This window comes from Eschscholzia californica, unplaced genomic scaffold (assembly GCF_041429995.1).
Source record: "Eschscholzia californica isolate CP2 unplaced genomic scaffold, dmEscCali1.0.p SCAF_5, whole genome shotgun sequence".
NCBI lineage: Eukaryota > Viridiplantae > Streptophyta > Magnoliopsida > Ranunculales > Papaveraceae > Eschscholzia > Eschscholzia californica.
Window position 1 is genome coordinate 27,730,087 of NW_028238472.1, and position 27,602 is coordinate 27,757,688.

Consider the following 27,602-nt stretch of genomic DNA (forward strand, 5'->3'; position numbering starts at 1 on the left):
TCTTAATAATGTTACGACTACGTCCAACGTTAAGATATGTATGAAAGTAATGGTTTTCTGTGAAGGTTGTGAATTCCATTTTTTTCTTTTCAAATTACTGTGAGTTGTTTCTGAAAGAGTTTCCTTGCTTTTAAGTTTGTAAGACTGTCTTGAAAATAAATGATTTTGTGTGCCTTATTATTAGCTTATTTTAGGGGTTCCTTAAAAGGGAAATTTGCCCATATCTCCCTAAATTTAGTTTGCTTTAGTTAAAAATGACTCATCAAAGTTTTATAGGCTTCAGCTTCTTGTGACATTTATTTATTTCACTAACACGGTGAAAAGACATAGTTGACCTTCTTAGTAAAAAAAAAGTAAATTTTTCTCTCTTCCTCTAACCTGCACGGTCCCCCTTCCCCTCTAAACCCAACACGATTTCCCTCTCTCTCTCTCTAAAATCGAACTAAAGAACTACAAAATTTGAAGCAACTGATTCTCATTGTCAAATATTTATTCTTTATAAAGCAATTGATCGATTCCCCAAAATCGATCAAATGAACGAACTAAAGAACTCAAATCTTCGTGAAAAAAAAAACTCATATTTATAATACCCTTCTTGATATTTTGCTGAAATTAGGTCGTTTAGATGATGCACGAGACCTGCTCCACGAAATGCTTCAATGAGTTTGTAGTGCATTGCAAACACCTTGGAGTGACTTGCAAACGTCTCGCACTGCCTTGCAAACACCTTGTAGTGTCTTGTAACTCAGTTGCAATATATTTTTTGAATTGATATGCATTAGCTAAATGACTTGACTTTTCTTTCCAGAGTTGATTGTGCCTTGTACACATGTCTATTCATTTTGAATATTACAAAAGGCGGGGGTATTTAAGAAATGGAGGTTGAACCACAATAAATGAGGAAACTTAGAGAAAAGATAGTTCCTCGAGTGATTTCAAATGATAAATAATGTTGGTCTAAGTCGAGAAATGACGATTGAATTTGTTTTTTGTTGTCAATATTTTGATAAATGAATGAATGTGTTTGTGAATATTTTGATCAATGAATGTGATATGGAAGGTGATTTCCCTTATGATAATTTTTTTTCATATAGGTTACCTATTCAGTATGCATTAGCTTGCAAGCACCTTGCACTGCCTTGCAAATACCTCACACTGCCTTGCAAACAGCTTGCAGAGTTTTGCAACGACCTTGCAGTGCCTTGCAAAAGGTTTGCAAATTATTTTTTGAATTGATTTGAGAAAGTTGCAAGAACAACAATTACATAATTCTTAAAATGTTACTCTTAATCTTTTTAAATAGATTCTATTTCAAACAATTAAAGTTGCATTTATTTGTTCTATTAATTGCTTAAATTTTTTTTTTATAAAAAAACAGGGGCTCCGCCCCCCGTTCCGCACTACAAAAAAGGTTAACACCAGTTACCAAATAAATTTCAAGCTCTTAAAGTTACATTTTTTTTATTCTACTATTACTTTGAATATTTCCTGCAAACACCTTGCGAACTTCCAAAGCTTCCATGGAATTCTCAATTTGAACATAAACACGTATCATGATTGTCCAAGAAGAAATATTCCTCATAAACATTTCGTCAAACAACTTGCAGTGCCTTGAACACTTCCAAAGCTTTCATGGAACTCTTAATTTGAAAATAAACACCTATCATAATATCAAACAACTTCTCAACTATTTCAACTAACTCAAATTTTGTATAACCAACTTACATCGCAATCCAAGCAACGCCATCTCTTTCAAGCATTTTATCAAACACATTCTTTGCATCAACTATACTTCCACAATTTCCATACAAATCCAACAAAAACTTATGCATAATGGTTGGTGTTCAATTAAACTAGCAACATAACAGAAAATTGAAACTTTCTCTCTATAGAATTCTTCGCCAAAAACTAACTCAAAACCCTAAAAATCATCTTCAAACAACAAATAAACAGATTCAATCACCTAAACCAAAAATAGATTGATGGTTTGATAGCAAAAAAATCGTCCAATTTTCCCTCGCCAAATCGCCCAATTTTCCCTTGCCAAATCGCCTAATTTTCTCTTTCAGACGTTAAAAAAACTTCTTGCTTATTGTTTATGAGTTTCTTAATACTTGTAGTTAAACAAAGAGTATTTTCGACCTTCAAAAATAGAGTGTATTTAAAAGGCCGCGGTTTTGGGGAATAAAGAAAATTCTCCGGAGAATAAAGATTTTTCTTAAAATTAGTCAAATAAGCTTGACTTTTTACGTTTCTTTTTATTGCTAAGGGACTTCTAATTTTAGAAGATGCTATAAAAAGGCTCCTCCATCTCATCACCTCTCTCTACCACTTCATCTTCTCGACACCTCATCATCTTCTCCGGCGAAAGTCGCCGGCCGACCAATTTTCCGGCCGGCGACCTTCATATAGTTTTTTTTCTCTCTCCTCTCTCTCTCTCTCTCTAGAAAATACCAACATGAATCCAATCACAGCCATCCATGACATCAACATGAATCCAATCACAGCCAGCCAATTCAACTGCTTTTACCTAGAAAAATTAATACTACAAAATGGTCACCCATGAATAGTTGACACAGTTCATCATCTTTAAGACTTGAACCATATATTGGTTTTCAGAATTTTACTTAAACAGACTAAATTTCTGCAATTGAAAAACCTGATTGAAATAATGTCATCTTAGAGCTAATGGCAGTTTGAGTCAAACCTGCTCGCCTAACTTCGCAAAATTGGCTGACAGAATAGACGGAGAAACGATAATATCACTTTTTGAAAACTTATCGACACGGGAAGCCTTGATTGCAGTTCGCGATGTTCTCCTGAATTTAGAAATGGAAAAAAACATCAGAGTTGAAGTACAAACTTCATCCAACTTAACCCAAAATTCACGGATTCTTTATCATATAAGTATACAAACTGATCTTGAACCAATGATCTCACAAAGACAATATAATCAAGTATTTTCGGGTGAGTGGGTTTTACTAGACACGGGTTGATATATACTCTAACAACTAACTAGTACTAGGGGACTTCCAAACTTTAGTTAATTCAATGAACAAGACACCATGAAATGGTAATCAAATCATATTTCCACAAAGGTATTCAAGTTGATTGTTTAAAACTCAGCTAGACATTAACACAAACATTAAAGACACAATTTTGAAGATCATATTTGATCACACCCAAACATGAAATCTTCAATAACAAACATGAAATTCCACAAATTCTTCAAAACCCATTAAATTTTCTCGAAAAGGGTTTCACTGTATCCTCCTAAATTACTCAATAAGCCAAAGAATCCATCAAAACAAACTTAAATAAAAAAGACAGTAAGTAATGAAGATTAATAAAAATCCGACCTTGTCAAGTTACACGAAGAGGGAGGAGAAGAAAGAGTGAGTTTTTGAAGCTTAAGACCACCACAACCACTACCAAATCCATTAATTTGGGTTGTTGAACACAAAGAAGCTGCTGTTCCAGACATTTTCTCTCTCTAAAAAGTAAAGTTGGAGAGAAAAGAAAAAAAAAATTAGAGAGAGAGAGAGAGGAGAGAGAAAATTAAAAAAAAAGTTTTGTTTTTATGTGTGAAGGTCGCCGGTCATTGGCTTTCGCGGGAGAAGATGATGAGGTGTCGAGAAAATGAAGTGGCAAAGAGAACAGATGAGATGGAGGAGAACTTTCAAAAAAATGTATTCTGTATTCCCCATAAAAATTTATTTCCCGGAGAATTTTCAAAAAAATCTGGATTCCCTCGAGAATTTATTCCCCGGAGAGTTTTCTTTATTCCCCAAAGCCGCGGCCATTTAAAATTGTCCTTCAAAAATAATTTGAAAACTTATCTGGGACATAGAAAGTTAAAAAGTTGCTAACAAAAGAAACATGAATCCTACCCTAAAAAATAGACGGGATACTATATCAGTATATCACGTGGGGTGATGTCCAGTTGATCTACGACCAATAGCTCAAGCTCATAGCCCGCCGGATGAACTCAGACTCATTGAACCGAAATGGGGTAATTTCTAGAAAGGTCAATAAAATATTGAAAATGAGTAGAAAAGTACAAAAAAAATATATATGAACTCGTTAGTGTATTCATAAAAAAAAAACTCATTAGCAGTGGTTAAGCTTAGCCAAAGCATCATTAATACTAACACCCACAAAGTATATGGATCACCAATAATTTTTTTTGGAGAATCAGGGATTGAATCAAATTTACGAAGTTGAAAGGTAATACACCTATTTTTATGGCATAACTGAAGAACTACGGGTAGGGTTTCAAAAAATTGTACACTTTCCTATGCATCAAGGCCAACGACAACTCTTTTTGGTGGTGCTAGTGGTATCACTTTAAGAAAGAGAAGAGAGAATAGTTGAAGAACTAAAGGAACCGTTTCAAAAAGTAGGTTACTGCAAGAGGTTTTGGCAATTTTTGGAAGCTCCCACATGGAAACAAATTACAAAGATACAGAGAGATAGATGGGTGTGTGGTAATATTGATTTTAGAGAGGGAGAGTGAATTATGAGGTATGTGACTATAACTAGGAGGTCTAAAGTGTAATATTAATTATATAAGAATAAATTAAATTTTTTTTAAAATATAACTATAGAAATGGAATATTTTCGTGTGATTCATGAAAAGGGAGATTAAAATGCAACATTGTAAAAAGGGACTCTAAACAACAACCTCTCAATTATTTATCAAATCCCATAGTGTAGCAAATAAATCATTCTGAATACCAAAGAGGTGAAGATTGGAAAGTCTCCAATTCCACCGTAGAAAACCAAAGGAATGCAAAACTAGAAAAATATTGGAATCAAAACAATCCGCGCTAGCACCTTCAAAAATGTTAGGTCCGAATCCGACTAATGAAATAAGTTGGAATGTGTATTCTACTTTGGGTTAGATTAACCACATTAGTTTTGATAAAAATTCAACTTGTGTTGCCAACGACCTTTGGTTGAAGTGCTAAGAGGTTTAGTGTTCCACCTTCTAGGTCATGGAGTCAAGGCACACTGACAATAAAAAAAAATTCAAGTTGCTTTCTCTCACTGATTGTAGAGAGTTTAAATAGTAAAAAGGGAAAACACCACTTCCTCCTTCTTAGGACACATCCCAAGAGTAGGCACACTAACTACAGATCTAAAAGAGAACCAACCGACAACTTCAAAGTTGGAATTGGAGCAGATTTTGGCTCGACCCGACTCGTCAAACCCAGAACCGAATGCGCCATTGCGTTCGTCTCGTCGAGCTCTTCAAGTTAGAGCCAAGAATCACTCGAATCCGATTCCGGATGAATGAGAAATTCAAGTTTCAAGTTTGTACGTAGTTCGGTTAACAAAGGGACTAAACAGGCAAAACGGAAAAATTCATTTGGGAGTCATTTGAGCAAAGAGGACGCAACCAGATCTGGACGGTGGGCGTTCCTTCCGCGGGATTGCTCCTGATCGAACGGTGCGCGTCCTCTGCGTTGTGGGCTACGTTCGGGATTTGGTTAGATCTCAATCCAACGACCATATCTCTACTCCGCGTCGGGACAGTGTCGGGCCAACAAGATCAATCGGATGGCTGGCGTTCCACCCGAGATTTTTAGAGAAATCTGGCGGCCCAGACTTTAACCGACTATTATAATCAGTTTTCTCCAAGTTGAGTCCCTGATTCCGAATAGTTGTGTCCTTTAAACCCCAAAAGCCACATGCATCCATTCAACCCCTATATAAACAACCCAAAACCATTCCAATTCACACATCAATTCATTCTCTTCTCTTCTTCTCTTCTCTTCTAACAATTAGAGGTTCTGGTTTGCCTAGAATATCTAATTGGGAAGTAATTCTAGTATATCTAGAAAAAGGAAGAAAGAAGTTTTCGAGTGAAGTGATAATCTTAAAGCGTCTAGAAGATCGAAGTCATTCCCTTCTTCTCTTCTCTTCTCTTCTAAGGATCAGTGTTTGATTGGGAAGTACTCTAGTATATCTAGAAACTCTTCTAACAAAGTATATCTAAAAAAGGAAGAGAGAAGTATCCTAGTGTCTAGAAGATTTATTCGCCTCAAGAGCTCATATTATTTACGAAGGTTCGCCCGCTTTCAGAATATAGAAGTACCATCTTAAAATTCTGAAAGGATAGTCGTTGTATCCCGAAGGCGTACGTCCTAACGTTTGGTACTGTTATGGGGGTGTAAAATGTCTTAAGGAAAGAGAATATATTCTCGCCTCGACTCCATTATCTTTTGTCCATCTCGGTTAATCCGAAAGAAGGAATTACTGATAAAGTCGGTATTCGCTTATCGTTTATCTCTCTATAACTTAGAGAAAGGAAGTTCCCTACTTCAAACCAGACTTCTGCCTTAATCAAGACCAGACAGACTTAAAGTGAACTCAAATCATAACCAGAGGAATAACAATCTTAAGACATATTATATATAACGATTATTTCTCTGGTTATACGATTTGATTTGGTTTTCTGTGTGTTTCCGAAAAATGGCAAGAACAAGAAAAACACTACGGGTTCTTCAGCCTAACACCACATACGTGGAAAACCCAGAGAAGTTGAAGGGAACTGACTTCGCCCTGAAGAGGAAGCATCCGTCTCAAAACATAGACAAGTCGAGGAAAAGGCAAAGGCTTGTCGAATGCTACAACTGTAGAAAGCGGGGCCACCTAGCCAAAGATTGTCGCTCGACATATGGCAATCAAGGGGAAAAGGTTGATAACCAATCTTCATTAGTAAAAGACACCGAAAATCGGAATCACTGTCTTATGGTTACTGAATTCGAAAAGGTGTTTGATATACTTCATAAGATGAACCTCTGTGTAGTGGAACATGAAGATTACCTGGTTAACAACCAGAAATGGAGGGTCGACATTAGGGCAAGTCGTCACATTTGTAGTGACAAAAGTTTATTCACTTCCTGTACGGAGGTAGCCGAAGGAGAGACCTTATTCAAGGAAAACGGCTCGACCACACAAGTCAAAGGAAAGGGGGAGATCGTGTTAAAATTCACTTCAGAGACAGAAATGACTTTGACCGATGTACTCCATGCTCCAGACATTCAAAAGAACTTGATCTCTAGTTCCCTTTTAAGTGAGAACGGGTTCAGACTAATCTTTCTGTCAGATATCGTTATCATATTTAAGAAAATGATGTATATTGGAAAGGGCCATTTATGTGGGGAGGGGGGGGGGGGGGGTTATTTCAATTAAATGTTACCCATGTAATGCCGAAGGCACCTATTATTAATGAAATTAATAATTATGCGTATATTGTTTAGTCCTCAAATATTTGACACGAAAGATTAGGACATGTGAATAATAAGTCATTAAAGAAATTAATGAGCTTGGAGTCAAATTTCGAACCTGGAAATTGACTCAAGACGAACATGTCAAACACGTGCAGTGTCAAAAATGACTAAGACGTCGTTCAAATCTTTAGACTTATGTCACAGTGATCTTTGTGACTAAAAGATGGTTCAAACTTGAGTTGACAAAAGGTACTTCATCACCTTTATCAATGACGCCACTTGGTTCTATTATATTACTTACAAAAGAGTAAGGATGAAGCAAACAAAAAGTTCGAGCTTTATAAAACCAAAGTAGAAACTCAACTTTATAAAATGATTGAGGCTTTGAGAAACGATTGAGATGGAGAGTATGAATCTCCTTTCGCCGAGATATACGCCAAGAATGGCATAGTTCATCAAACGGCAACTCTTTTGGAATAATAGAGTGAAAGCACAGAATGTTAAAAGGGATAAAAATCGATAAGTGGAGATTGAAAACGATGATTCATCCAATCTCGTTGGGTCTTGTGAAGTATTTCACTAAAGTCTATTACTAGCCGTGGGTAGAAATAAGGTTCAACACATGGTGACCATGAATGTTGACTTAGTTGATGATTCTTAAAATATCTTCTCGATAATAGAGACATCGAATAGCTAAGCGACACCTTGACCACAAAGTATCGACATAAATACTGGATGTGAAACCGGCTATCGAGAATACAGAGAGGCATCAGTGATGTTGGCATACTTGATCCTAAAGGTTCAATTCGATGACGAATCGAAGAAGGCCACCGCATAAGTGAGCGGAGAAGTGTGTCAAGACAAATGTCAAAACCTAAACGGTTAGACAAGGTTGACGACAGAATGTTCTCGTTATACAAAGAGTTACAAGACGATGAACTGTTCGAAAGAACTCATCGGTCTGAGATAATGAAAATTCCGTGAAACAGTCTCGAATACAAAGTTGACGGAGAATGCAAAATTCCGAAATTAAACTTGTCTTTGAGAATGTAAGTTATTTCGCCTAACATATTCAGACGGTTCATTAGTATAATTCTCTAGAAGATCTTTAGATCTGTCTAAGAATTATAAAAGGATCCTCAGGTATGTTAAAAGAAAGGACCTTTGCTGAAAGATCTCGGAATTGGTGGATATTATAAATAAATCCTTAAGTCTTTGTAAGTAGGTCCTTAGTTCTGTATAATAACAGAATAGCCCTTCATAAATCCTCATGGGCAACCTAATCTTCTTGGATAAATAAGGGAATTAAGGTTAATAAGACATACAGTTGAACATGACATCATTCGGTCTAGACGTGACTCGTATAGTAAGTTCAAGGGTCTTGGTAAGATTTACGATTGAAAAGTATGAACGAAATCTAGAGACGATGAAGGACAAAATAGGGAAGGATAACTTTGATGATCATGCGATAGTTTTAAATCTATGAAAGGAGTATATATGTTAGGACATATAATTTAAGAAAGAGTTAAAAGAGAAACTCACCTAGTGTTATATTTCAAGGTTCTAATGATCATAAATTATCATGTTATGGAACAAAACTAAAACCGTTACACTAAAGAAATTTTATACGAAAATAGTTTTGTCAAAGAGGAGAATGCATTGGTTACCCTAAAACTGTGGGGGCAGATATTGTTACATATCTGAACGGTACCCTATATGGAATATTGTAAGATTCCACCCAAGTTGACGAATAAGAGAAAATACTCTTGAAATGTGGGGAGAACCGAGAAGGAACCGAAATGCTAGTTATAACCAAATTAATGGCATAAAAATCTCCATATCTCCTTAAGATATAACGTCGTAGGGACGTGAGAAGAGGGAAATTATGGAGTACCTCAGAAACCAGTTTTAACCAAAGATAATCTTTGGTCCATAAGGTTTCATTGAGTTAAGAACTGTTGTTATATTCACTAAGTTGTGACAAGATTGAGAAATCAAGTGTGTGAATATAAGTGATGACGTGAATGTCTAATTCACTCATCAAATCTGGAAAAGCACAAATAGAAAGAACTTCTCTTTCTAATCCTAAAACTAAGTAACGAGACTCAACCGTGAATCATCTGTTCAAATAACAGACGATACTAGTTAGGAATAAGAAAGTGTTTGAGAAGAATTGATTCGATGTTTTTCCGAGATTAAATCGTTACTCATGATTGATAATATAAAGTGCATGGTTAGACAGGGAATGGTAGAATAACCACTCAAAATCACGATAAACATAAATACTTGAATTTGAACAAATTCAAGAAAGAATTATCTGAGTAACAAATAGTTCTTAGGTATCTGAGCAGACTCGTATTATTTGGTTGTACATATCATAAAGGAAAATGAAGATATGTGGACAACACTCGAATCTCAGATACAAAGTCTAACAGTGGATTTGAAAAACCACTAAGGGCTACGATATCACAAAATCCTCAAAGGCAGACGTGCATAGCTGGATTAACAATGTAATCTTAAAGGCCTTGATGGATACATTTTCTGAAGAAAGCAAAGGAAGTAGGTGTACTGCCTGGAGGATATTTAGTTGTGATTGAAGCCAGTGCACGCAATAAATCTGAGTAGTTGTTGTGTAGGCACTAATACGGTAAGTCTAGAGAATTCAAAACAAATAGACTAGCACCGTAAAGCAATTGCTCTCAAGGAATGCATAAATTAAAATTATGCTCAATCCTACGTTACCTGGTGGATCCGTAAAGAACAAGGATGAACAAGAGAGTTAAAATTGCATCATCAAGGGGAATGTGGCAAAAACGCCTAAAGTAAATGAGTAAAGGCATGGTGAAACCCTACCTAGATGACTGGAGATCCCACTATCTAGGTTCAAAGGGCAACTGAAGCTATATCCTGACTCAACAGTAGCACTGTAAGAGAATTTTATCTCTTACCCATTCCTAGGATGAAAACAGTGTTGCCTGTAATGAGAGGCTAAGCATTAAGCTTATAATGAATTCGAAAACTTAGAACTTGATTCTAACGTGAGGTATAGCAGGATACCTTATTAAGGATAACCTATATGTGTGTGAATTGATGCTGGTTCCGTGGGAAGGTCGTCTAGGCCGACTTCTCTAAAGCACACATGAATTCGGGATAGTTCAGGGCCGAAATGAACACAACCGAGAACCTAAGTAGGTAAGGGATTAGCTGTGTGATAGCTATTCAGGTTTACAATTTCCAGGACTCAGTTCAAGACGATAAGCTCATTGCCGTCCTTGTAGACCTTGTAGTTATTCACTAGGAAAGGTTCAAAGTCGAAAGACTACCTTCTTCCGATGCAGCGAAGTTCCGCATATGAGCTCTTTTAGTGTCAGTATGTCAGTATAGTATATATCATAGTAAACCTCGAATTTTCATTCATGTGGGGGATTGTTGGAATCGGAGCCGATTTTGGCTCGACCCAACTCGTCAAATTCAGAAACTGAATGCGCCATTGCGTTCGTCTCATCGAGCTCTTCTAGTTAGAGCCAAGAATCACTCGAATCCGATTCCGGATGAATGAGAAATTCAAGTTTGAAGTTTGGTAGTTCGGTTAACAAAGGGACTAAACAGGCAAAACGGAAAAATTCATTTGGGGGTCATTTGAGCGAAGAGGACGCAACCAGATCCGGACGGTGGGCGTTCCTTCCGCGGGATTGCTCCTGATCGAACGGTGTGCGTCCTCTGCGTTGTCGGCTACGTTCGGGATTTGGTTAGATCTCAATCCAACGGCCATATCTCTACTCCGTGTCGGGACAGTGTCGGGACAACAAGATCAATCAGATGGCATTTCCACCCGAGCTATTTAGAGAAATCTGGCGGCCCAGACTTTAACCGACTATTATAATCAGTTTTCTCCAAGTTGAGTCCCTGTTTTCGAACAGTTGTGTCCTTTAAACCCCAAAAGCCACATGCATCCATTCAACTCCTATATAAACAACCCAAAACCATTCCAATTCACACATCAATTCATTTTCTTCTCTTCTTCCCTTCTCTTCTAACAATTAGAGGTCCTAGTTTGCCTAGAATATCTAATTGGGAAGTAATTCTAGTATATCTAGAAAAAGGAAGAAAGAAGTTTTCGAGTGAAGTGATAATCTTAAAGCGTCTAGAAGATCGAAGTCATTCCCTTCTTCTCTTATCTTCTCTTCTAACGATCAGTATCTGAGTGGGAAGTACTCTAGTATATCTAGAAACTCTTCTAACAAAGTATATCTAGAAAAGGAAGAGAGAAGTATCCGAGTGTCTAGAAGATCTGTTCGCCTCAAGAGCTCATATTATATTCGAAGGTTCGCCCGCTTTCAGAATTAGAAGTACAATCTTAAAATTCTGAAAGGATAGTCGTTGTATCCCGAAGGCATACACCCTAACGTTTGGTACTGTTACGGGGGTGTAAAATGTCTTAAGGAAATAGAATATATTCTCGCCTCAACTCCATTATCTTTTGTCTATCTCGGTTAATCTGAAAGAAGGAATTACTGGTAAAGTCGGTATTCGTTTATCGTTTATCTCTCTATGACTTAGAGAAAGGAAGTTCCCTACTTCAACCCAGACTCTGGCTTAATCAAGACCAGACAGACTTAAAGTGAACTCAAATCATAACCAGAGGAACAACACAAATTAATAAGAGACAACAAGTTGAATTTTTTAAATGTAAAAGGTGGCCAATATGTGGACAACCGATTTTCTTATATAGACAATTATTATCGGACCCAGTGCGAATCAACTATGTTTGGCTTATATTTAGTAAGGGGACAAAACTAAAAGTACTTATTATAAATGCTCTATCACTCTATGTACCACCATGAGATTAGGCTATATCTCTTTGTAAAACACACCCTTTCTTTCTCTTGGTCTCTTTCTCCGTAACAAATTTAAGCTCTCACAAAAACTTTGATATACCAATCATGATTAAAGCTTATCTTCGTCATGCCCTTGTTTCTCTCTCATCAATATTCCTTCTTTCTATTAATTTTACTTTGTGTTGATCCGTGGGTTTATCAATCCCACTTTCTTCCTATTATGGGTGAGCAAAAACTGAACCAACCGGTCAAACCAAATCAAGTCGAACCGTATCGATCGGTTTTTGGACCGAAACGATAACCATTCGACTCGGTTCGGTCGAAAAACCGAATAACCCAAATCGCCTTGGTTTGGCCTCGGCTTGAATTTCTAGAAACCGCTCAAACCAAACCGACCGAACTCTAAAGAGAGAGGAAATAATAATTTTGTGAAGTTAGCAAGTGTTGAACTAAAAAGGAAAAAAAATAAGAAAATCATAATCAAATCTTCCACTCTATTGTTTGTCCTCCTAGTTGTTGGCTTGAAAGGTTTTAGATGTAAGTTTTTACTAATTTTCTATGTACCACAACCTATTTTTAGGTTTTTTTTTTGTTGAAATGCAACCTATTATTCTTAGTTAGTAAGTTAAAAATATAGATTTTCCATTCGCACTTCTACTTCTTTTTTTTGTTTGTAATGGTGGAAAAGTACAATGAATTTTTAATTTTTATTTTCGGTATATGTAATGGTAGAAAAGTACGATGGAGTCTTATTTTTATTTTGAGTATATGAATGAAATGAATAACACTGGTTTAGCATTTTCTTTATATTGTGTTCAGTTAAACCGATCAACCGAACCGAACTATGTCAGCCGACCGAATGATCGGCCCGACTTCGACTGACGATTTAGCGAAATCGCCACTTATTAGTTCGGCTTCGGCTTGAACCAAAACCGAAAAAAATCGTCCATTGCTCACCCCTACTTTCTATTAATTTCACTCTCTCATCAATCTCAATATACTGCCCTTCACAGTTCATACACATCAGGGCCGTGTTTGGGGGTGTGCGGGCAGGGCGCCCGCACTGGGCCCCCCAAACACAGAGGGCCCATTTTTTATTTACTATAGATGTTTATCCTTATAATATTAGCAGATACCTTTTTTAAACGAGACAAGCAGTTAGCTTAGTTGGTAAGTGGAGGGGTGTTTCACGTGTTTGACGCGGGTTCGACTCCCATGGTTCCCATTTTTATTTGTTTTTTAGTTGGGACCTATATAGACCCCCTAGCTATTGTATTTGGCACCTTTGGGTACAAAATTAAAAATTCTCTGTGTAATTGGGCGCCTTAAACAACTATAAGGAAAATTCTATAATTATTAGTAGCATTGATACATAATCAAGATAGAATAAATAAATCATTTTGATGACCGGTGATTATGAATTCCTAGACTAAATTTTCAATAAAAAAAATGAATTTTTAAAATGAATTTTTTTTTTTCTTACGACTACTTTCTTCAAAATACTAATGTATTCATTTATGATTTCATCTATCGACTGATGAACTATCTTGTACTTGTTTATTTTTTATTGCACGAAGGGCCAGTGTTCAACTTTCGCACAGGGCCCCCTGGTTCTCAGGCACGGCCCTGATACACATTTAACAAGAACAGTTTTCTACCGACAAAAGATCATAACCTTCTTCATAGTCGAATTGTGTTCCTTAACCTAACAGTAATCTTTGGGCAACAACCTGCTACTTTTCCGTGAGCATGGAACACAAATCCCTCTTATATACTGAATTTATGTTTAGAGTTTCTAGGGTAATTACTAACAAATCTGCCATGAATTGGCTAGATTTTGCTCAATTTAGACATATTCAAACAAAAAAGTTTAAAAAGTTGGATGAGAAAATCGATTAAATATAAGTTTTATGTTGGAATAAAAGTAATCTTTCTTTCTAGGAAGATTTTTCACCAATACCCTTTGGGTTTCTTCATTTGCACTGTTTAACAACTATAGTCATAATTTCTTTCTCTAAAAATTAAGTTTTTGGTGATGATGAACAAGAAGAAGGAACAATAAGGTGTTGTCTAAGGTTTGTAGATGAAGAAGGAAATGAGGGGAACTTAAATTGAAATTTCTAATTTTTAGAAGGCATGAGTGAAATATAGTAGGGTAGTGCCTCCTTAGGGCAAAGCCAGTGTGGGGCTCGGGCTCCCAATTTTGGGAGCCCCTGAATTTTGGGAGCCCCGGGGCTTTGTCTCAATTCCAACGTGGGGGCTCCCAAATCTAAAAAATGTGCATGTGTGGAATACGCGTGTGGGATTTGTGTTTTAATTTTCACCCATTAAATTATTGGTTTTAATATTTTAAATTTCAAATTTCAAATTTTACCAATATTTTGGAGGGAATTTGAATTTCAAATTTGACGAAAATTTTGGGGGGAGTTTAAATTTCAAATTTTAAAATTTTGGGGGGAGTTTAAATTTCGATTTTTTTAAACTTTTTGTTCATCTATAAATACACCTACTCATCCATTAAGTTTTCTACATCTTCTTTCTACATTCTCCAATCTTCTTTCGACATTCTTTAAATTTTCTCTCTCCCTTCCATGGATCCTACTCATGGGTTACTAAATATGGTCATTCAACAAGAGTTACAAGATAGGGAAGATGATGAAAATTTATATGAAATGTATCTAGCGGAGTTACAAGATAGGGATCAACGACCACGTTCCTGTTATGTTGGTTCTGTTCCGGGTCGTCGAACGATAGATCGTAACAGACAAGAAGGTCATGAACGACTGATGCGTGACTATTTTGTGGAGAATCCACTTTATGATGCTACTACATTCCGAAGCGATATCGCATGCGTCGTGATTTATTTCTTCATATCCTCAATATGGTGGTTGCTCATAATCCATATTTTGTACAAACGCCAGACGCCTTCAGTAAAATGGGTTTATCACCCCATCAAAAGATAACTGCGGCTATGAGAATGCTTGCTTATGGGACACCAGCAGATGCAATTGAGGAATACCTTCGACTTGGAAAGACGACTAGAATCGATTCACTACGAGAATTTGTATTAACGATCGTCAATGTGTTTGGTCCTCATTACTTGAGGTCTCCAAATGAATCTGATATTTGTAGGCTTTTAGAACTTGGTGAAAAACAAGGATTTCCTGGAATGCTCGGGAGTATAGATTGTATGCATTGGGAGTGGAAAAATTGTCCGACCTCATTGCACGGACAATATACTGGCCATTGCCATAGTCCAACAATCATACTAGAAGCTGTTGCATCGTCAGATCTATGGATTTGGCATGCATTTTTTGGATTGCCTGGATCATTAAATGACATCAATGTGTTGGAGCGTTCTCCGGTGTTCGATGCAATTGCCACAGGTAGGGCTCCAACTGTTCATTTTGAGATTAATGGTAATCATCATGATATGGGTTATTATCTCGCTGATGGGATATATCCACAATGGGGTTGCTTTGTTAAAAGCATACAAAATCCGTTAACTGTGCAAGAACAATATTTTACGAGACGACAAGAATCGGTAAGAAAAGATGTTGAACGAGCCTTTGGTGTATTGCAAGCTCGTTTTTCTATTATCCGAGAACCGGCACGTATTTGGGATATAGAAACACTAGGTTATATCATGAAGGCATGTATTATATTGCGTAACATGATAATCGAAAATGAAGGACCTAATGCGACTATTGATTTTGATGGAAGTATTCCAGAAGAAGTGCGTGTTGGGGGGAATGTTGTCGGAGAAATGTATGATCGTCTCGGCCGAGTTAGAAACAAAGATTTTCATACACAATTAAGGGTAGATCTTGTAGAGCACTTGTGGAATACTAAAGATCGCAACAACTAAGGAAATTATTATTGTTATTTTACTTATTTTTCTGTATTTCGATTATTATGTATTTGGTTTTCAATCAATGAAGTGTGTTAAGAAAAAATCAAAGAAATTCTATTTTAAAAAAATAGAATAAAAAATGATTTACATTTAAAAATTACACCAAAAAAATTAAATCAAAAAAAGATTAAACAAAATAATAACAAAAAAAAAAACAAAAAAAAATTAAAAATGGGGTGGGAGGACCCACCCCAATTCAACTATTGGGACTCCCCAACTAACCGTTGGGGACTCCCAACGGATAGATTTTGGGGCTGGGAGCTCCCCAGCCCGGGCTCCCAGCCCCACCGGGAGCCCAGCCCCGGGGCTCCCGGGTTGGGCAGCCAACGGGCTGGGCTGGGGCTCCCAAAATTCAAATTGGGAGCCCCATCCCTCCCACGTTGGCTTTGCCCTTATAAAATTGTTGTCCACATAAAATTATTGTCCACATAAGATATTTGACTGTCGATATCTTGACAACCATGTAAAAACCATATTTTCCCTTAAGAAAGGAAACAAAGTTTTTCTTATTAGAAATTCGTGTTCTGACATGGTCATCCATACTTATATAAGCATGTCAGGTTTTCCCTAAGAAGGGATTGAAAGCACTGTTAACTCAGACTTTTGAATTATTTCTTCAAACTGCAAAAAAACACCACATGTTAGGGTGTTTTTTTTTTTGTTTTTGGAGATTTTGCCCACCGGAATGCAATCAGAAATAATTAAGAAAGTTCACTATCTCATCGGAGATTTTATCATCAGAAAGATATCCAGGAAATCTACTTTTCGACATCATTAGATTTTACAGTTAAATCACTTTAAAGAAACCTTAAACTATACGATTTTAATATGATATATTTTGACATTAGTATTATCAATCTCTTTGATGCTTCTTGGTCCAAGATAATCTAAGAGCATGGAACGCAAGTCCCTCTTATATACTGAATTTATGTTTAGAGTTTCTAGGGTAATTACTAACAGATCTGCCATGAATTGGCTAGATTTTGCTCAATTTGGACATATTCAAACAAAAAGTTTAAAAAGTTGGATGAGAAAATCGATTAAATATAAGTTTTATGTTGGAATAAAAGTAATCTTTCTTTCTAGGAAGATTTTTCACCAATACCCTTTGGGATTCTTCATTTGCACTGTTTAACAACTTTAGTCATAATTTCTTTCTCTAAAAATTAAGTTGTTGGTGATGATGAACAAGAAGAAGGAACAATAAGGTGTTGTCTAAGGTTTGTAGATGAAGAAGGAAATGAGGGGAACTTAAATTGAAATTTCTAATTTTTAGAGGACATGAGTGAAATATAGCAGGGTAGTGCCTCCTTATAAAATTGTTGTCCACATAAAATTATTGTCCACATAAGATATTTGATTGTCGATATCTTGACCACCATGTAAAAACCATATTTTCCCCTAAGAAAGGAAACAAAGTTTTTCTTATTAGAAATTCGTGTTCTGACATGGTCATCCATACTTATATAAGTATGTCAGGTTTTCCCTAAGAAGGGATTGAAAGCACTGTTAACTCAGACTTTTGAATTATTTCTTCAAACTGCAAAAAAACACCACATGTTAGGGTGTTTTGTTTTTGTTTTTGGAGGTTTTGCCCACCGGAATGCAATCGGAAATAATTAAGAAAGTTCACTATCTCATCGGAGATTTTATCATCAGAAAGATATCAAGGAAATCTACTTTTCGACATCATTAGATTTTACAGCTAAATCACTTTAAAGAAACCTTAAACTATAGGATTTTAATATGATATATTTTGACATTAGTATTACCAATCTCTTTGATGCTTCTTGGTCCGAGATAATCTAAGAGCATCTCCAATGCAAAACTCAAAAAAACCTCTATCCATCCTATGTGTCAAGTTTCAATTGAGATTTTCACTCTTAGTTGGCGAAAATAGAGATCTTCAATTTTTTTGTGTCTACAATGCAAAACTCTAAATTTATCTTATTTACTTATGTGGCATAGTTATTTTTGTAAACAAATAATTAGTTATTTAGAAAATATAGAAGACTCGACTTCTATTGGTTGAAAATCAAATATTAATGAGTTGGACAGTTAGAGACATCTCAAGAGGACACTCTAGAAATAGATTGTCCTCTTGAGATATCTCTATTCCACCCTCGACACGTCATCTTAGCGATCTAAATAGAGTGTTGCATTGGAGAGAGTTTTTAAGAAAAAAAAAACTCCAAAAAATCATATGTGGCACTCAAAGTGTCTAAGATTGATGAGTGTTGCATTGGAGATGCTCTAACTCCTCAATTATAATTATATAATGTGAGATGATCCGACTAAATACACATCTTAATTTGGAACAAAAAGGTTAAATTACTGGAAAATCTTTTGAAATTTATTTTGATAGACAAGACATATATACCTCTCTAATTAATTTATCGTAATCATCTCATACTCATTGATATCTAACTTTGATTAAGATACTAAATCCATAATTCCATGTATATTTATATTGAAATGGAACGGATACATGATCCATCTTATTAAATCAACATGAATTCATTCTCTCATGTCTATAATTTCTTCATGTTTAATTTTGCCAATTTTTCTGTATATCCTATTGCAAGTATCTTACCAGATCAAAAAAAAAAAAGTATCTTACCAGTTAATTATATACCCTTTTTGTTATGTTCAATTGGTGCCTTTGATCTACTTCTTTATATACCTAATTTTAAATGAAATCAATCTCAATCTTATAGATTTTTTCAAAGTCCATTGTGGTAAGTAGTACAACATTTGTCATGGGTATCTTTCTATATATATATATGATATAGAGAAAAAAATTTCATACAATAGCCACTAAATTGAGGGTGTAGTGAGATAATAGAGATATGGAAGAAATAGTAGTGATAGTAGGAGCTGGTCCTTCAGGCTTAGCAACCTCTGCTTGTCTCAACTTTCATTCAATTCCAAACTTAGTTTTAGAAAGAGAATGTTGTTGTGCTTCTCTTTGGAAGATGAAATCTTATGATAGTGCCACCCTTCACCTTGCCAAACAATTTTATCAACTCCCTCATATGCCATACCCATCCAATAGTCCAACATTTATGTCCAAACTAGATTTTATTCAATATATAGACGATTATGTATCCAAATTCAATATCAAACCTAGGTATAACCGATCTGTTGAGTCAACAAAATATGATAAGTTCAATAAAAAGTGGAGGATTGAGGTGAAAAACATGTCAACGGGCGAGATTGAGTTGTATAATGCGAGGTTCTTAGTGGTTGCGACAGGTGAAAATGACAAAGGATTTATTCCCCAAGTAGAAGGGCTAGAGAGATTCGAAGGGGATATCGTTCATTCAAGCCAATACAAGTCCGGAAAAGAATATGGTGGAAAGAAGGTCTTAGTTGTGGGCTGTGGTAATTCCGGCATGGAGATAGCTTATGATCTTGAGAATTTTGGTGCATGTACCTCTATTGTTATTAGGAGTAATGTAAGTAATTTCTCTCCATCTCAATTTTTTTTAGTTCGCAAGTGCATTGCTTAAATATGGGAAGTTTTAAAGGCGCCCCTATAAGTTTTATAGACACCTTCCCCAAGATAAATGTGAGAGGCAGTTTGTGAAGGAAGAAGGCGCCCCTAACAATTATGGGAGGACCCTATAAAGCTTCTCTTGAGATATAATTGGAATCTGAGCATTTAAAAATATTTCTAGCATGTAAATCTGTCATGTTTTCGTAGAATCTTTTATTTATTAGAGTTCATTCACTTCCAGTATTTATTACTGTTTCGAAGGAACCTTATAAAAGATATAACAATGGTATAAAATAATCGGTTTGAATTTATTTGTGTTAAATATTTAAATGGTCAAAGAGTGCCATCAAAATTTTAATCTTAACATCACAAAATCATCCAGTTTTACTTCGATTATGGGGTTTTCTTATTTAGAGCACATGATAAAACTTATATTTTTCGATTTTTACGTGGGAAGCATTGAAGTTGTAAAATGAATGACAAAAACCAAGTCTTTACTTACTAAAATCGAACATATTATCATGTTCTCTTATAGCACATGGGACATGACAGAAGAACCTTTGGCTAATTAATTTGCTAATTACTAGTCAGAGAATAAGATTCTCATACGTATTCTAGTTCTAGTAATCTAAATTCTCATGCATCAACCGTATCTTTTCACGAAGAAGTTTAGTTTGTCACGTTGATATCCTAATGTATATCTTCTTGGAGAAACTCATTTTAAACATAAAACTTTTATAAGCCCTTCATGTTTCATTTCGCAAGTATGCTTTATACTAAATTATCTAGTATTATAGTTTTTACAGTACTTTGTATTTTGACTCCGAATGAGATTGGATAAATCATAAATGTAAAATATGCTTCAATGGGAAAATAAACCCTGTGTTAAAAATTCAAAGTGATATAATTCTAAGTCAGGCATTACAATGACGTACCAATAATAGTTGGAAGAACTAAGAAATTGATAATAGTTTTATCCGGGATCGAGAAAATTAGCATTCCAAAATTTATGTTTCACTTGATCATTAGTCACGGAGAGACTAGACATATATCTTCGTTCGGAAAAAAGAGAATGAACATTCATTTGATCTTGATCCTTGCGGGGTGAAACAGGGACTACCTCCACGCGACATTGCTCCGTCAGGCTCGCCCATTGCGGAAAATTTCCCACTGCTGCCTCCCGTAGGAGTCTGGGCCGTGTCTCAGTCCTAGTGTGGCTGATCATCCTCTCGGACCAGCTACTGATCATCGCCTTGGTAAGCTATTGCCTCACCAACTAGCTAATCAGACGCGAGCCCCTCCTCGGGCGGATTCCTCCTTTTGCTCCTCAGCCTACGGGGGAGGAATTTGGGTGACGATTTAGAATTGTGATGATGAAGATGAAACAAGAAAATTTAATATGTCTTATGTATGATAGAGGTGGTGTGGTGATTGATCTCAATGCTAATGGTTATCCCCAAGGTTCAACGAATGAATGAAGCTATGATCGTACCCGGATAGAGATGATGGTCTTCCTCTGATGTCTCCAAGCCGGCCATAATAGAATAGATAGGCGAAGCAGCCAATAGCAGTCTCTTCTCGCCTATCTTTGCATGCTTATTTTTTGTTGAGGGAGAGAGTACCTGGAGACATGAGGTTGATTGCACAGTTTGAGTGTATGTGAAGTTGTTCAAAGGAACCCTAGTTCGAAACTCCGTGTCTTCTACCCTCTGTTTATCCTAACTTCAACAGAAAGGAGTTCAATTTGGGGGAGGGTAGGTAAGGGAGAAGGGATATGTGTTATAAACGTCCCTGCATTCTGTTGAAGGTGCCCCACCTCTTGGGGCCACTTTTATAAGTTCTTGGAGTCTTTATTTACCAAATGAGCAATGTGTAATTACACTAGAACTAACGGTAATTTATAGTTAAATCTAACCGAATGTGGTGCGAAAAGTAATTATTAAAAAAAGTGGAGATTTATATAAAGAGGTTTTCAAAAGTGGGGATTTCAGTAATTCTCCCTAAAATCAAAAGAATTAATTACACAAAAAGTGCTTTAGTTTTATATATTTTAATCTTAGTAGTAAACATGATATTTTTGTTACTATTATTATATGTGTTACTAGTAGTTTAATCATATGTCCATGCAGTTTCATGTACTAACGAAGCGGATGGTACACTTGGGAATGGTTCTTCTCAAATTTCTTCCTCTGAGATTTGTGGATTGTTTGACTATTTCGCTAGCAAATCTGTATTATGGAGATCTGTCAAAGTATGGTATTCATAGGCCTTCCAGAGGTGCTTTCGAGATGAAATTCATGACGGGAAAATCTCCTGTAATTGATGTTGGAACGGTCGAAAAAATTAAAAGAGGAGTTATCGATGTTGTCCCCGAGATATCTAAAATAGGAAAAAAGTATGTGATGTTTAACAATGGTGAGATGCGACCATTTGATGCTATTATCTTTGCAACTGGCTATCGAAGTACTGCTCACAATTGGCTCCAGGTAACCAATGATCTTACTCCTTATTACTTCAGAGGACACTGATGATTGTGACATACTGACATGTACTAATTATCTAGTGTTCCGGTCGGGCAAGCCTAGAACGGGCCACCCTGGCCCATACAGAAGATGGCCCAAGCCAGCCTAAGTTATATCCCGGTCCTGGGCTGGGCTTGGTTTTGAGTTTGGTGGGCCAGTCTGCCTCGCCCCGCAGTGAGTCCGGTTTGGGCAAAGCTCGCCGGTCTGGCCGGTCTCAATTTCTTTTTCGCGACATTTATAACGACTGATGCTTTATGCATTTATATGGGTTCATGTCTCTTTGATTTTATCGGAACGACCCAATAAGCACCAGTATAGTGTATAAGAATTCATGTCTAAATTATTATTTGTTATACTTTTTATATTTTTTGGTAATATTATCTTTAACATTTCTAAATAGTTCTCACTAAGAGTAAGAGTCATATCATTTTAATTTTTAAGACTTGTCGATCCTTCATTTCTTTGTTGAACTATTTGATGGTGAACATTTTGTGTATATGATTAATAGGATGATGATGATTCCATGCTGGGAAGTAATGGGATGCCCAAGAAGACATACCCAAATCATTGGAAGGGAACAAAAGGGTTGTATTGTGCTGGATTATCTAAAAGAGGATTATTAGGTACATCCATGGATGCAGAAGCCATAGCTAATGACATCAACTCCATTTTAACTTCTACTGATGAAGGAGCTAATTAGTAGAGAAGAAGACCATGAATGTAAAGAAGGTGTATCAAAATAGTGTTTCTTTACCAGATATAACTTTACTAAGGTTGTGGTACAGTAAATCAGGATTCCTTTTTAGTTACAACAAACTCTCTCAATCTGATTCAGATGTGTTTATGTTTTATGATCTGTCATAGCCCAGCCCAGCCCAGCCCAGCCCAGCCCAGCCCAGCCCAGCCCAGCCCAGCCCAGCCCAGCCCAGCCCAGCCCAGCCGTATAATGTTGTCTTCTCCCTTGTACGTATCCAATTAGTTTAATAGAGGATTTTGCTCATTCAAATGCTTAAACGACAATTTATTCATGGCCGATCCGCAGGCCAGCCCTGAAATTTTGGTGGGAGAAGCGAATAAAAAAAAAATGTGGCCCTACTCCTATATGTAGTTGAGGGTATCTAAAGTACAATTATAGTTTCAAATGTTTAATTGATTTTATTAAAATTTTGAATGGGAAAAATTTATTTCCCTAAACTCTCACCACCTCTTCTCATCTTCACACTGGCAAGGGTTGTCGGCATACAACCATCGCATGCGATCCTTGCAAAAAATTTCAATCATTTTCTTCTTTCTTGTCTCATCCTCCCACCGACGACCATCATTTCTTTTTTTTCCTCCTTCACTTTTGGTTTGAGGGAAATTCCTTAATAGATCATCGTCTTGAGGAACAAACTTTTCCCTTCACTGGAAGAGAGGGGGGCGGGGGGAGAGAAAAAAGAGAGAGACCGGGACGGGGAAGAGAGAGAGGAAAATGATGGTGGTGGTTAGAGGCGATGATGATGGTCACTGGTGAGAGGGAAAGAGGAAGGAGAAGAAAATCTGATTTTTTTGAAGATTCGTCGGCTATAGAAGTCTACCTACGACCCTTGTGAGCCTGAAGAGAAGAAGTGGGGTTTCGAATAACGAAAAAAAAAAATTCCACTTAAAAATTTTAAAACCTCATAAAATATTTTCTTTTAATTTCCTAAAACACCGACCTGATAACCGTGTTGCGAAGCAAAGTAGATTAAAGTTCGGTTATTCTTATTAAGAAATCCAATTAAAATTTTTTGGAAGTTGTTGATGACATTTTTTATATTTGTTTAATTTTGTGGAAATATTTGAGAAACAATTTACTTTTATAGCGACTAAAATTGTTAACATTTGTCCAAATGGAATAATGAGAGGTTATATCTACCGGTGAGATATAGCAAGAGGAGGTAATTACTAGAAAGGTCAAAATAATATTGAAAATGAGTAGAAAAGCACAAAACATTTGAAAATTATTATTCAGGTCAAAAAGTGTGCAAATACTATAATACCCTTTTTTTGTCACTTTGTGTAACTAAATTCTTTTATTTTTCTTTAAATTTTAAATCGATATAACTTTTGTTTGAGATGTCGGATTTCTATAAAAATTATATATTTAGAAATGATTTTTCATTAGCTTTCTAACAAGATCCACTTTCAATACTTTTTTTTTAAAAAAAAAACCCAGAAAAAAACGGTGTTTTTTTCCTTTACGTTTTTCTGCAAACATGTTTGCAGCAATCTGTTATGCAAACGTGTTTGCAGCAATCTGTTATGCAAACGTGTTTGCAGCAATCTGTTATGCAAACGTGTTTGCAGCAATCTGTTATGCAAACGTGTTTGCAGCAATCTGTTATGCAAACGTGTTTGCAGCAATCTGTTATGCAAACGTGTTTGCAGCAATCTGATCTGCAAACATGTGTTTGCATAATGTAAACTGCAAACTGTGTTTGCAAAATATAAATTGCAAACATGATATGCACGCTTTGCAGAATATAATCTTGAGTTGCATATCTTGCAAACTCGATTTGCAAATCGATAATATAAACTAAGATTATGTGTCTACAAAATCTAGTTTTTTTTTTTTTTTTTTGTTGAACACAAAATCTAGTTTTCTTACCAACACAATCGGTATCCATGCTCATTTTTTACCTCATCTGAGAAGATTACAACACTAGGGGGATTCTTCATTCCATTTTCTCAAATACAACAAATTACAACAACAACAAGATTCATTAACTCAATAAACTTATGATACACTCATCTCCAGTTGAAGAATTACACTACAAGTATTGCTCTCACAATACTATGTGTAAAAGAATTCTATACAAGATTTTGTGGGGTGGGGAAAAAAATACATCCTTATTTTCGTATCGAAAGATCACCCATCTCCATGACAAACCAATTGCTTCTTTCTCTACCTCTCTAATCGTTGTTCTGCGAGAGCATAAGACACGTCTCTAATGTGAACCAGCTATGCAATTCATAATCGCCGGACATGGTCAATCTTAACAGGTTAAACTTGTAGAAAGAAAGAGAACAAAATGATACCATTAAAACAAGAAAATAAACAAGATCAGAGTACCTTATAAATAAAGGGAAATAATTAAAGCAGATACTACACACGACTTACAGAGAGTTTGCAAACAACAACGAACATGATCCTATAACACCAGAAACAATGGCATACGAGGAAGGTAGTAACAGGCGCCAATGCAAGTTAAGCTCACACCCAGAAAAATAAAGCAATAATTCTTCTTTCCTGCGTGTTCCATGATCAGTAGGTAAAGGAAATGAACTGGCTAGTAGAACAAAACCAATCACTATGCATTAACATAAGATATGTAAGATAAGTAATTTGTTACCTATAAATGGAATGATGGAAGATGACAACCAAGATCAAAATAATGCAGTAGAGAAGAAATATAATGTTGTTGAACTTTTTTACCAACTGCTCTATTGTGTAAACTGCACAAGAGAGAAAAACATAATTAAAATCTGGCCCATGGTTCAAAAAAAGTTATTTTTAAACATTAATCAGATGGTCATAATGATTCTCAAAACAAAGCGGTACTCGCTCACAGAAATTGAGGTGATACTCAAATGCAAATATACGAAAGTGATACTTGCTCACAAAAATTGGCGTGACACTCAAATGCAAATATACGACCCAAAGACCAACACATTGTACGACTTTTTTCTTCGTTAGCAGATGATGAAAAAATTGAAATAGATTTTTTGTCTTCCATCTTCAAGAAAAATAGATAATGTCTTTTGACACCACTACCTGAGGACATAACTTCATCCAAATAATATGCAACAAATAACACTATAAACCATTCTATAGCCATGACGACTAATAACACTTTCCTTCCATTTTCACTATCATTTGTCCAGCGCATGCCATAACTTCTTATATTACTTCCTGTCATGGCATAGTATGAGAACTCATAAAGTCCACGGTATAGAGAAAATCCAGGGAGAACTCTATAACGACAATCCACGCCCTTACAACAACGTAACACAGAGGTCCGAAGTAATTAGAGACAAGAGAGTTGGAAAATATGTCGATAACGGTAGTTCTAGAACATGTATAACTATAATAGCTTTTAAAGCTGAATCACCAAGGAGATCAACTCACCTGGGAAGGATGAATCTTCCACAAAATTTTGGAACAGAAAGCGACCTAAGAGCCCTGATCCGAATACTGATATGTGTCGATATAGATGACGGAGAGAAAACAGACAGTCTATTTAGATTCAAACAAATTAACCAAAAGACTTTGATAAAGTATGTTTTAATACGAATAAAATTCAGTTCCTACTCATTAATTAGAGTGAAAGAGATATCACAATCTTTCTTCCCTGTGAAGATGATGAAGAATCACCAAGGCAGAGAATTTATGCTTACAAAGGGAACAAAGGGTATTAAGTTTTTGCCCTAACAGGATTTTAAAATTTGAGGAGTAAAAAATAGAAGCTCAGATAAGCCTTTATTAAGAGAATACAAGTGTTTCTCTCTCTCTCTATCTCCTTGAATTGTTGCATCAATGGTTGCCAAAATGAAGAAAGAAAAGGGTTAACACAGATGTGCCTATCTTCCCTATCTTCAAATGACCATCCTAATTAGGTTTTTAGATTTGATCATCATAGCCTCATTTAAAAAACAAAAGAAAGAGAGAGAGAAAGAAGGATTATTATTATTATGATTATCATCATCATCAACAACAACAAGAACAACATCAGCGACAAGTTTAGATAGAGAAAGAGAGAGAGAGTATTACCTTGTTTCGTTTAGAAATGGAAGAGAAATCATCGTCTCTGGTTCTCAAATAAAGAAAATCATAGAGATCGCCGGAGAGGGACAACAACCCCTCGAAAAAACACCCACATCTCTCCGGTGTTGAAGAGAAATTTCACCATAGAATCACCAGCAATAATGAAGAAGAAGAACAATGAGAAAACCCCTAAAAAATATTTGAGATCGTTTGGAAGAAAAAATTAGTTTTAAGAGGAGGGTATTCTAGGAACAAAAAGAATTAGAAATGACCTGATTAGTAATTTCTTATATTATTTCAAACTCAATGTAACATTAATCATAATATTTTGGTAACTTCTACTTAATAGGAAGATATCTAAGTGTTTTTAGTTATTATGATAATTTTGTAAACCTAAATAGCCATTTTCCCTAGCAAGAGAGCTGATGTGCATATGGTATGTAGACAGAGAAAGAGTGGAAGATGGGGGGCCACCTTTTGTTATAGATTGGGGCCACTAAAGAAGGAAGAAAGAGGCCCAATGAGTTGCTAATGTGACCCAGTTCCTTCAATTTTATATGGGCGTCCATTTAGTTCCTTAGTGATGAAATCTTTCTCGGAGAGGCCCCTAAAATTGGTAGCCCAAAGCAAGCCTCGCTTTGGGCCAGGGCCGGCTCTGCGGCGATCCGTTATCTAGCCAATATAATCCCATTGAAGTGCAAAACAACAACTGCAACACATGGCCGGAAATCATGGTTCTTCTTTGGTTTGAATCAGGGGCGGCCAAATTGTAAATGGCTCCAAAAACCCATAAAAAATGTGACATT

The 27,602-nt window shown here is 36.1% G+C and overlaps 2 protein-coding genes and 1 long non-coding RNA gene across 3 annotated transcripts; 1 reads left to right on the forward strand and 2 right to left on the reverse strand.

Annotated features, from left to right (window-relative positions):
* Positions 1 to 1,679: 1,679 nt before the first annotated feature.
* Positions 1,680 to 3,522, reverse strand: LOC147538076 (ribulose-phosphate 3-epimerase, chloroplastic-like). The gene is made up of 3 exons (XM_086642004.1): positions 3,360 to 3,522; positions 2,708 to 2,819; positions 1,680 to 2,530 (listed from the first exon to the last, which is right to left on the reverse strand). The coding sequence occupies exons 1-3, from the start codon at positions 3,482 to 3,484 to the stop codon at positions 2,444 to 2,446; spliced, it is 324 nt and encodes a 107-aa protein (XP_086498130.1). The 5' UTR covers positions 3,485 to 3,522; the 3' UTR covers positions 1,680 to 2,443.
* Positions 3,523 to 18,838: 15,316 nt separating this feature from the next.
* On the forward strand, positions 18,839 to 22,826 carry LOC147538077 (putative indole-3-pyruvate monooxygenase YUCCA10). Its single transcript, XM_086642582.1, has 3 exons — positions 18,839 to 19,447; positions 21,618 to 21,974; positions 22,519 to 22,826. The coding sequence occupies exons 1-3, from the start codon at positions 18,839 to 18,841 to the stop codon at positions 22,708 to 22,710; spliced, it is 1,158 nt and encodes a 385-aa protein (XP_086498708.1). The 3' UTR covers positions 22,711 to 22,826.
* Positions 22,827 to 24,675: 1,849 nt separating this feature from the next.
* LOC147538078 (uncharacterized) lies at positions 24,676 to 26,987 on the reverse strand. Its single transcript, XR_015225794.1, has 4 exons — positions 26,803 to 26,987; positions 25,385 to 25,487; positions 25,153 to 25,281; positions 24,676 to 25,040 (listed from the first exon to the last, which is right to left on the reverse strand). It is a non-coding gene; the product is annotated as an uncharacterized LOC147538078 (long non-coding RNA).
* Positions 26,988 to 27,602: the final 615 nt, after the last annotated feature.